The 11,575-nt window shown below is 35.7% G+C and overlaps 2 protein-coding genes across 3 annotated transcripts; both read left to right on the top strand.

The window, feature by feature from the left end:
* CDPK6 (calcium-dependent protein kinase 6) lies at positions 1-7,493 on the top strand. The gene is made up of 8 exons (XM_086455180.1): positions 1-760; positions 3,334-3,477; positions 4,834-4,986; positions 5,118-5,233; positions 5,325-5,492; positions 5,799-5,926; positions 6,052-6,151; positions 6,962-7,493. Exons 1-8 carry the CDS (start codon positions 49-51, stop codon positions 7,043-7,045), a joined length of 1,605 nt encoding a protein of 534 aa, XP_086311306.1. The 5' UTR covers positions 1-48; the 3' UTR covers positions 7,046-7,493.
* Positions 7,494-10,210: 2,717 nt separating this feature from the next.
* On the top strand, positions 10,211-11,575 carry LOC147393779 (COMPLEX 1 LYR-like protein). Of its 2 annotated transcripts, none has more exons than XM_086456022.1 (2): positions 10,211-10,360; positions 10,859-11,575. In XM_086456022.1, exon 2 carries the CDS (start codon positions 10,884-10,886, stop codon positions 11,160-11,162), a length of 279 nt encoding a protein of 92 aa, XP_086312148.1. In that variant the 5' UTR covers positions 10,211-10,360; positions 10,859-10,883; the 3' UTR covers positions 11,163-11,575. The 2 variants fall into 2 exon arrangements, with proteins under 2 accessions (XP_086312148.1, XP_086312149.1); XM_086456023.1 differs by having other exon boundaries at positions 10,259-10,413.

Below are 11,575 nucleotides of genomic sequence, written 5' to 3'. Positions count from 1 at the left end.
TCTCCAGATCTTTTTCTCGAGCTTTCTCTCGCTGACTTACTATCAAACATGGGTAACTGTAACGGCTTACCGTCCAACTACAATCAGCTCCAACACGGAGGAGGGGATCGCGGCGCACAGCATCACCAATCTTCACCATCTCCACCCAACAATGGCCTTATATTGCGCCCTTCTACTTCTGCGCCTCCTCCTCCCAAAGCAGACCACCATCAACATCCATCAACAACTCCTTCTCGCCCTCTCTCTGGAATGGGACGCGTTCTTGGCCGTCCGATGGAAGATGTACGATCCACTTACCAATTCGGTCGCGAACTCGGCCGTGGCCAGTTTGGTGTAACCTATTTGGTAATTCATAAGGAGACCAAAGAGGAATTCGCCTGTAAATCGATTGCAACTCGTAAACTCAAGAATCGTGATGATCTCGATGATGTTCGTCGAGAGGTACAGATCATGCACCATTTGACAGGTCATCGTAACATAGTAGAGCTGAAAGGCGCGTATGAAGATCGACATTCGGTGAATTTGGTGATGGAGCTTTGTGCTGGAGGCGAGCTCTTCGATCGGATCATCGCTAAGGGGCACTACTCGGAACGTGCGGCTGCAGCTTTGTGTCGGCAGATCGTGACCGTTGTTCATAATTGTCATTCGATGGGAGTGATGCATCGAGATCTTAAACCTGAGAATTTTTTGTTTTTGAGTACGGGTGAGGATTCACCATTGAAGGCTACAGATTTTGGGCTCTCGATTTTCTTCAAAGCAGGTGATTCTTGTTTATTCTTCCTATCTCGCTCTCTATTTTATAAAATTGATAGCTAAGGTTTGTGATTTTTAGTTTAATTGGAATTTTATCAAAATTTTTATGTACATTTGACTGTTATGGCACTAGTCTATTTATTTATTTATTTACATGCTATGGCCATAGTCACAACATTCTCTGATAAAATTCGGAAAATTCTCTTCAAGGGTATAGCCGATTAGATTGGTGAATCGATTGGAATTTTATTAAACAGTTTATGTCCATTTTACAATTATAGAACTTACTATAGATTGCATATAAGGAGTAAGAGCCTTTAATTTAGTGGCGCTAGTCTATTTGGGACTGGGATTTTTTACATGTTATGACCATAGTTACAAAATTCACCTATTTTTTTTTTTCAATAATTTGTAAAATTCTCCTCGAAGGGACTAGCTGATTAAATGGAGAATTAATTGACAATTTATCTATTAATGGCATAATATGATTTTACCTTTTACCCTAAAAATTTTATTTTCTCCAACATTCAAATGTCAAGAACAAGATAGGGTGTTTAGGGAGGTTGAAGATGATGGGTTTTGACAATGTCATGAGATGTCTAGTATTCTTATTGGGCTTGGACTTCAAGAGGCAAAACAGTATAAAAAGGGGACCTTTTTTGAAGCGGAGTGGTTTTTTGCTCTGTAAGGTTCCTTATGATTGAGAGAGTTGTAGAGGACAGAGAGTGTGTCATCTTTATTGTTGATAGGAGATTTTTTCTCCCTCTGCTCCGTGGACTCGGGCAATTTGCCGAACCATGAAAGTTTTTTCTTCTCTATTTTTGCTCTTGTTACGCTTCTGCACAAGAGATAAGAAACCCAAAACCATCATTTGTATATTCCACAAAATTTCACCATTTTTTTCATGAAACTTTTACGAATGAGTCCGGCTAGCCTTAGTAAGTTAGTAAGGATTTCACCCTTACTAAGGGACCTTGGGCTCAACTTGTGGCATCCAAAAACATGATCCAGTGCTTCAGGGTTGTAGAGGATAAAATTCTAAGAACTTTGAAAAAAAAATCCCTTACGCAGAACTTCGGTGGTCGTCCGTTTTCAAAACCTAGGAACAAGTTCAAATCTTTACTTAGTTAGGAAAATGTCTCTTTCCGAATTTATCCAAGTGAAATAATTTCCGAATCCGAACTTTGTTACTATGGTTATGGAACCTATGTAAAATCACATTACATATTGATAAACCAAAATAGTTCAACAACTAGTGATAAATTTACAGGGCACATGGTTGATTTTTTTTTCTTCCATTAAAAAAAAAAAAAAAACAATTTTAGGTTCAACCAATTGCATTGGATCATATCACTTCCATCATCCACCATTCCTTTTCCCAACTATTTGAGATTTGCTACAAAATCTTGCTCTATTGATGAGAAAAAAATTTCTCTTGAATGTCTAGAGGAAATGCACCAAAAAAAGGCAAAGATAATAGAATTTTCATGCCCGAATCAACTCGGTCAGATACTCACCCAGATCTGGCTGAGTTGATTCCCTTTGACCAAGTCAAGTCGGTTTGACCAGCCTGGTTCGGGTTGACTAGGTTGGGTCCTTACTTAACCTAATTTCCATTTCAGTCCTATTGTGTTTAGTTTATTTCAATTTTAAATAATTTGGAAATTGTTTAATTAGTTTCCATTTCAACCTTAGGAAGTTTCTATTTTCTTTAATTTCTAATTTGTTTTGCAAGTTTCCATTTTTTTCTAAATTTCATTTTTTTTTGTTTAGGATATAATTAGAAATGCTTATAAGTGTCCAAATTAAGTTATAGTAGGTTTAAGAAGTTATTTTTAGGTTATAGATAAATTAGGAAAGTTAAGTTTTAGAAATTTATAAGGTTCCTAAGTTGTTATAATGGAGTTATCTATATAAGGAGCTTCAAAAACGAATTTTAATACAATTCAATTCTCATTTGCAAATTTTATATTCTCTCTTAGTTAATCTCCAGTTCTTTGCTTTATTTTCTTATAGCTATTACTTGTTTATCAACTGAATCTATTGATTCACATGCTTCCGTTACGTTATCCATAGTGTAGTCTATTTAGGTCATGTCTTAGTTAAAGCAGGCATATTTAATTTGTTTTCTACTACCTCGATCTGCATTCTTTTTGCCTCCCTCTTGTCCTCTTAAAGGTAGAAATATTATCAATTTTTGAAATAATTATACATGTATTTGAGTTGTTAAACAAGATTATTACTGTTCCCATTGCAACTTGTTATAATATTCTGCTTCTTTCCCATTCCTAATGTGGAATACGCAATTAAGAAGCAACCTTATCAATACTAATATCTTTTGCATATACCCACAGACACTAATAACTAATATTCTCTTGATTCATATGCTTAGCAAGCTATTAACAAGCACAAATGTCTATACTTTTGAGTATTTTACCCTTGGTTTGAAGTATTGTCACTATTTATTTTCTCTCTAATAAATTGATGGAATTTATACTTTTATTATTTTCATCATTTCTTGTAATGGATTATGTCAGTGAGGATGATTTTAAGCTTTGCAGTGTATGTTCTTGGGTGCAGGCGATATATTTAAAGACCTTGTTGGAAGTGCATATTATGTGGCTCCTGAAGTGCTGCGCCGGAATTATGGGCCGGAGATTGATATTTGGAGTGCTGGTGTGATACTTTACATTCTTCTTAGTGGGGTCCCACCTTTCTGGGGAGGTATATATTTCATCCATTCTATGATGGACCTGAAGTCTATTATCCTCAATGAACCCTGTCCCCCACATGATACATGTTGCTTGCAAGCTGCTTTGGTTTCGGCTGTTCCATTGGTAGGTCAATGGTTGGGGTTGATTGTTAGCTTCCATTGTTGGTTTAGGCCGGAGAACAGAATGATTAGAGGATCTTAGTCTTTTAGGCTAGAACTAACACGTGGGCAGTAGGAAAAAAAAGTTTCAACGGTTGGGGCTTGGTCGTTAACTTCCATTGTTGTTATCGATATAATTGTTTTACACTTATTTGTGTTTCATCACAAAAGAGTCGGAAAAAAATTGGGTTTTGCAATCCAATATGAACCCAAACTGAGATGATACCTGATAAATTCTGAATCAACCATTCCCTATTCAATAAGGACCTAATTCTATAGTATGTATAAAAAGGATTAATAATCTATGTAATGTATATTTTATATGTATTGTGTTTATTAAGTTATGTAGTACTGTTGCGGAAATTGGATCAGCCACAATTAACGGGTACTGCAAATAACAAATGAAAACCAGAAAAAACAATCAGGCACAAAAAGAGATGTGTTGATGTGAGTTAAACCTTTTGTGGGCCCAAAAGTTGAATAAATAGTATTCAAGGCACCTAATCCACCTATAACAGTCTTAAGTGTATGGTTGATTTGATTTTTGGTCTATCCACTACATTGATCTATTATGGTTTGTGGAGCCTGATGGTAGGTAGCAAGGAGTACTGTTCATCATTCCACAGTTTTTCTCTTTATTTGGTGGAAAGGTCTAATCTGTAATAGAGAGTTTTCTCTTCGAAGTGGAATCGGTGTGATCCGTGCACACCGTGGACGTACCTCAATCTTGAGGGAACCACGCAAAATCTGTGTTTTATGTACGTGATTGCACCTTGATTGACTTTCTTCTTTGTTGTTCTTGGATAGATTTCTCTACATGATTGAATCATAGCGCTAATCCATATATAATTTGGACTGAGGGCTTTGCTCATAAACTTCATCAGATAAGGGGGGATGGACCCAGCCAATGGGGTTCAGCCTCCTATTGAGTTAAGCCTTTTGTGGGCCCCAAGAGTTTAACAAGTAGAATTCAAGACACATAATCTACATATTACAGGTAGAAATGTTTGGTTTATTAGATTTTTTTAGTTATCCATACCATTGATCAAATTGTTTGTACTAAGTAACTCAGTGTGCACATTTATGATATGAATGTATCAAGGAATCGGGTTCATCATCTGTCTTTTAATTAATATGCTAGATACTGTCCTATTCTCTCTCTGCTGCTTGGATCCTTTTCTTTTTTCACACTTCCCTTGGTCATGCAGAGAATGAGAAGAGTATCTTCGATGCTGTTTTGCGGGGGCATATCGATTTCTCTTCTGATCCTTGGCCTTCCATATCCAGTAGTGCTAAAGAACTTGTGAAAAAGATGTTGAGACATGATCCTAAAGAACGACTTTCCGCTGTTGAAGTTCTAAGTAAGCTTCATGCCTGAAATGGACCTGCATGTGTTTTTTTTTTTTTTTTTTCTTCTTTTTGTGTGTGTGTGTCTTGCTTTTCTAGAAAAAATCTAGAAACCCAAACTTTAACAACTGAAAACAAAATGCAGATCATCCATGGATCCGGGAAGATGGGGATGCATCAGACAAGCCAATTGATATTGCTGTCTTAACCAGAATGAAGCAGTTCAGGGCGATGAACAAGCTAAAAAAAGTAGCTCTAAAGGTTAGAGTAGTTGGTTTGTGGGCCTGTTTAGTTCTTATGTTGTCACCTTTGAATTCTAATTAGTAGGTTCTATTCTTTTTTTCCTTTCCAGGTAATTGCAGAAAATCTTTCTGAAGAAGAAATCACAGGGTTGAAAGAGATGTTTAAATCGATGGACACAGATAACAGTGGAACAATCACATTTGAAGAACTGAAAGCAGGTCTTCCAAAACTTGGTACCAAGCTTTCTGAGTCTGAAGTTAGGCAGTTGATGGAGGCGGTATTGTTTCTTGTTATTTTCATAAATTGTAGCAGAGTTTTTTCTTTGGTGCTTTAGTATCTAGTTAAGTTTTTTTATTCCTTGACTTTGAACTTTAAAAATAGAATTTCCAATAGGCCATTCATAGACTTTAGTTGTGGTCCATAAGAATTGGACTTCTAGATTTTCTCATTTGTGCTTGTTTCTGAAAGCTCCTTTCTGCTCTGTGGTTGTCTCCAATTTTACTCACATAAGCACATAAATAATATCCTAGTTAATGACTTGTTTGATGGTGTAATTGAAATGATAGTATGATTTCGCTTTCAGGCTGATGTGGATGGAAATGGAACCATAGATTATATGGAGTTTATATCGGCTACAATGCACTTGAATAGAATGGAAAAAGAAGACCACCTATACACTGCCTTTGAGTATTTTGACAAAGACAAGAGCGGGTAATCCTGATCCCCCACTCACCGTACCACAGAAAACTTATAGTTTTATTCACTTAATTATCATTTTATATTCATAGTAACCAATGATTTTGAAGTTTTTCTTATTTATATTCCCTCTATTTTAGTTACATCACAATAGAGGAATTGGAGCAAGCCCTCAAGAAGTATAATATGGGAGATGAGAAAACAATAAAGGAGATCATTGCAGAAGTCGACACGGACCATGTATGTTATTATTATTATTTTTTCTCTCAGTTGCTGGCTCTTTCATTATATTATGTTTGATTCTTTCCAAATCACACTAGAGCCATTAAATAGTTCTTGCTGAAATCATGCCTTGATTGGATGCCTTTTTTTGTTGCAACCTCGATTTTGCGTGTTCAGTAATAAACTGTGAGATGGGGCCAAAGTAGGCCAAAGACATTTTAACAACGTTGATTTAAAAATGTATTGGACCATTTGACCTACGAAAGCAGGTCGCTCTAAGCTACCAGATGTTTTACCCTGTTTATGTCCCCCAAGTACTTCGCTTATTTTTTAATGCATATATTTATTTTGAATAATAATTAAAAATTATAAAATTTGGCGAGACTTGTGATTGATGTAAAAAACTATGATTCTATGACTGTTAGTATCCTTATGTATGATATTATCTATCGTGAAAGAATAATGATTTTCTGATGCCCCCCCCCCACTATGATACACGCCTCCATCACAGAACCGTAGATCATTTGCCTCGAGATACACAGAAGCATATATCTTTTTCTTGTGTACCTCGAGACAAGTGATCTACAGTTTGGTGATGGCGGCATCAGATTATCATGAGAATTGTCATTGTGCTTGTCAGATTAAACATGAGCATCGACTGAAGTCCCTAGCCAGGTTCAACGGAATCCTGCCAAGGAGGGTTCAACCTCATGATTACGTTTAGAGAAATGTGTTTTGTTATAGAAAGATTAGGTGAAAGTTCTATGGTCTAATGTCTATAATTTTAATAATAATTTAGCTTATATTATCTTATTTTTTTCCCTGCAGGATGGAAGAATTAACTATGATGAGTTTGTAGCAATGATGAGGGATGGCAACCCTGAGTTGGTCACAAGCAGGCGACGCAAATAAGTTACAGCACAGCTACATAGTTTACTTTGGTGAAGCTCATGGCTCCGGTTCCAATTCCTTTCTGTTGCATCTACGAGGTTTTTACTTTCAATTTCAGCTTTTAACAGATTGCTGCACAGCACTTGCTTTACATGTTTTTTTTGTAAAATTCCCTTCGGAGGATTGGTTTACAATTTGTCGGGGTTGACAAATATGGTGACTAGTAAATTATGCTCTGATGTATAACAAATACAAAATTCTGATTTGACCTATAACCTCAGTGGAGTCGCCCCCATTGTCATTACTCATTACTGTGAGTTGTGAATTTTCAATCCCATCTTAGGCACCAAAGTACAAGATAGAACAAGAAGAGGTTATGGTTTTAAGTTTTTGCTTGTGAATCGAATCCCATTCTTAGAATTCGATTTATACAGTTTGTATAATTATTAGTGTTGCTGGGTTTTGTATTCTTGTTAGTGTTGTGTGATATCTTCTCTCTATGGCATTGAGACATAAGTTTCTGAAGTTGCAAACCAAGTTGTTGATGAGTTTTATTTTCTAGTCTTCGAAGTGAGAGAAATTCCCTTACTTCGCCACATTATGGGGTGGTCCTTGCACCTCCTATCGTTGGAAGTCACATTCATCAGAACAGTCCATGCAGAGGATGCGTCGTTGACAGTTCAAATGCCCGTTACATGTGGACTTCCCATTCTATGGAGGGCTTGCAAGGAGATTTATGTAAATATTTACTTGGAAATCTCCCTTATCAGGTTTCATTGTGGAAATTTCCAACAATTTTTTCCTAGGAATTGGGCATGGTATACACCTGATCCATGCATGTTATCGTGAAAAATGAATGCTTGGAACAGGTTCTATTTTGAGAGATTTGTGACACCTCTGGTTTTAAGAAAGAACAATGATTTTCTGAACCCACCCACTCCCCCGACATACGTTCCCTGACGTGGCATGTGCTAGAACCGTAGATTTTTCCTTGGGATACAGTTGTACATTCCGATAAATATGTGCGGTTGTGTATCCTGAGGGAAAAATCTATGGTTGTACCCATGCCACATCAGGGAGCGTATGTTAGAGGGGGCATAAAAAAATACTCTTTACGAAATTAGAAGGTGCCATGTGCAAACTCACATATATAAAAAAAAATGATGCTCAGCTAATTTTTTAAACTAAGCACCGGAATAGATTGCAATTTTCTTGGTTTATTTTTTACCAAATTGACCCTGATTATATTGAATTTAAATATAAAAGTGAGGGCTTTGAGAATGGATCAAGGCTAAGGATAAGAAGTTCTCTGTCAAGTCTTTCTATTCTTGCCTTCTCCCTCTGAGTGAGGTTTCTTTCTCTCCTACTATCATTTGGTCTGCTTTTGTTCCTTCTAAGGTGTCTTTCTTTGTCTGGCTTGCCTCTTTGGGGAGAATCCTCACTTTGGATACTTTGATTTGTCGGGGGTGGATCACCCCTAATTTTTGTTTTCTTTGCTCGAGGGATGGGGAGTCTGCTAATCATATCCTAATCCATTGTTCTTTCTCCCGTGTTATTTGGATGTTTTTCTTTTCTCGCTTTCAGGTGGATTGGGTTCTTCCATTATCTTTTTTTGCGCTTTTAGAGGGTTGGACTTTTAATATCTTCTCTTCGAGAAAAAACACCTTTGGGCTATCCTTCCATCGGCCATTGCTTGGGGTCTCTGGAGAGAGCGGAACAACAGAGTATTTCATGGCAAGGAGAGCTCAACTTACTCTGTGATTTTAGAGATTCTGGGATTTCTGTTCCTTTGGTCAAAGTTGAGTAGAGACTTTGAGGGAGTGTGCTTCCATGATTTTGTTAGTAATTGGGAAGCTATTTGTGATTAGGTCCTCCCTCTTGGGGAGTTTTTTTCCTTTCTTTGTTTTTTCTTACTGTTTTTTAATCTTGTATTGGGGGGCTATCTCAGCCTCATCTTCTCGTTCCGTTTTTTAATACAAGCTTATATTTATCAAAAAAAATAAAAGTGAGGGCTTTCATGGCCACTCAAACTTTGGTGTCGAACCACGTCAAAATTATTAGTTTTTGGGATCTAATCTTTTACTAAGGAAATTGTTTCTTTTTGCTAAAAAGCGAGAGGCATCTCTAAATTAGAGCCATTATTGGCACCCCAATTTCTGAAATTATTCATCACACCCCAATTAAAGATGGAACACTCTCTTTGAACCTTACATTACAAAGGTTTGACTCAAATCATAATCTCAGCATTACAAAACATTATAACACTGGTTTAAACAATTCTAATAGCTGTTACAATTATCATTAGGCTCATATAAAATCCTAAATCCATAAAATAGAAATCTTAAAAAAAAAAAAAATTATAAAAATAAACCTATTTAATTTAGTTTTTTTTTTTTTTTTTTTTTGAAGTAACAAAATTATCAATTCACACACCAGGTAAATGAACAAATTCCATATCTGAATCCTACTTTTTCAGATTGGATCGGATATTGGGTATAAAATGGATCATTGCCAGCCTTACTTAGCACGGTGATAGTGATTGCAGCAATAGTATGGTAAAAATGGTCCAATGGTCGTCGTTGCGGTGGTAATGAGTTCTTATTTGAAAGTAGGAATATATGACCATACAGCCTGCATGTGCAAGGCCCACTGGTAATATGATATGAGTAAAGTAAACTCCTGCAAAATAGTCACTTTAAAACCATCGAATTCGTTATTGTTTTGATTTTTTTTTTTTTTTAAGTAAACATGGTCATTCACATTTTGGTAATTAAAATGAAGAGTTAGCCAAAATCGTAAATGGTAATTCACCCATATAAAAATCCACTAATATGATATGACTAAAGAAAAAAAAGTTGCTGTGTGGTGATCACCATTCTTCGTTGTTGATAGGCGGTGTAAATATATATTCTGGAAAGTGTTCGGACGTCCTAAAGAGAGTCAAACATTTTTCAAAATATTACATAAATCCTCACTTTTGTAATAATGTTATATAAAATATTACATCATTTATTTTTTATATTTTTTATAATAGTATATAATTATATTATCATGTTATAATTATTAATTTTTATTAATATTTAAAAAAAATTAATATATCCTCATTTTTAGTAATATTAGATAAAATTAGAGAGCTTCTTTTGGCACGCCAACTTTTACTTATTACACTCCAATTAAAATTTTAAATAAAAAATCTGTAAATGTTTGGTGGTGTGAACAGAAGCTCTTACCCTTTTTTTCCTACATTTTTTTTTCTTTTTTTTTTTAGCTCTCTCATTTGTGCAGATCAGATCGTGAGAGGCTCTGTGTGTGTCTGAAGGGGTATTCAAAATCTAGGTGAAAAATCAGAGTTTTTAACAATTTATTATAGGATTTGGATTTTGGGAAGGGTGAGGATCGATGGAACCTTCTTCATTATAAGATTTAATATCTAATTTTGGGAATTGATTTAGGGTTTGATTTTTGGATAAGTTCATTCATGGAGGGATTTTTATAATCTAGAGTTTTACTAAGATTTTTGAAATCAAATTGATGTTTAAATGAAAAACAATGATCTTTTTTTCATTTAGTTTTATGAAATTTAAAAAGTTGAGATTTAGTAGAAGTTTGGATTATTATTATTATTATTATTATTTTTTTTTCTGATTTTAGTAATTCTCTCTCACTTTAAATCAAAGATGTAAGGCTCATGAGTTAGAATTTAGAATTGTAATGGATGGTGTCTTAGAGCTTGATTCTCGTGTTGCATCAAATGTGTTTGATGTATTGTGTCTTAGAGCTTGATTCTCAATATGGGCATTTGCAGATTGATGATTGGGCTTTCCATGGATGCAGGTATTTGTTTCTTTGTTTCTTAGCAATGGCAAAGAGTCTGATATGGGCGACAACAGAGGACATGGTGAGGAATAGAGGGAGAGTCCTCTCTCTGTACCGTCAAATACTTAGAAGCCTCAACTCCCCAAAACTGCCGTTGAATTTAGCTGCAAGGCTAGCCAAGAAAGCAGAGGTTCGTACCATTTTCATGCTGGGCTCTGAAGAAAGATCCCTCCACAACATTGAAGACCTCATTGACACTGCTGAGTACTCTATCTCCCTACTTAGAAAAGGCCAAATTCCCAAAAATATATGCAACTTGTGAATAGTTGATCACTCATTCCTTCATCTTTAAATATCTCTTTTTTCAATGGGAAATTCAGTGACAGTGGTGATTGTTTTCGAGGATCAATTTAATAGGTTTTAATCCTTTCCTTGTCGATAATATCATGGTCGTCTTGTCTTTACTTTTGCCTCGCATCGTGGAATAAAAATGGTGAGGATTGAAATTTATCATAGATGGTTGTCATTTATTTTCAATGATGAGTTTAAGGCTCTGTGAGGTATCTGAGTGTATAACTTTGGATGGGTTTGTAAGAATTCACAGATGAAGGAAACTTGCGAGCTTTATGAAGGAGGAGATGTAGATTTTGGTTTGAATTTGTCCCTCATCAGCTCAAACTTGTGAGCAAGTGTTGTCTTGTTTACTAAATCGATTGAATTCGGTATTGTGTTTCA

The sequence above is a fragment of the Akebia trifoliata genome, chromosome 10, assembly GCF_017979445.1.
Source record: "Akebia trifoliata isolate Shusen 1 chromosome 10, ASM1797944v1, whole genome shotgun sequence".
NCBI classification, from domain to species: Eukaryota; Viridiplantae; Streptophyta; class Magnoliopsida; order Ranunculales; family Lardizabalaceae; genus Akebia; species Akebia trifoliata.
The sequence above is the reverse complement of the archived record's forward strand: the minus strand, read 5'-3'. Positions and strand labels throughout refer to the sequence as shown.

Coding starts and splice junctions, on each gene's coding strand:
- CDPK6 (XM_086455180.1), top strand. CDS start 49: ATGGGTAACTGTAACGGCTTACCGTCCAACTACAATCAGCTCCAACAC. Junction 761..3,333: donor CTCGATTTTCTTCAAAGCAG/GTGATTCTTGTT, acceptor TCTTGGGTGCAG/GCGATATATTTAAAGACCTT. Junction 5,927..6,051: donor TTTGACAAAGACAAGAGCGG/GTAATCCTGATC, acceptor CCTCTATTTTAG/TTACATCACAATAGAGGAAT.
- LOC147393779 (XM_086456022.1), top strand. CDS start 10,884: ATGGCAAAGAGTCTGATATGGGCGACAACAGAGGACATGGTGAGGAAT.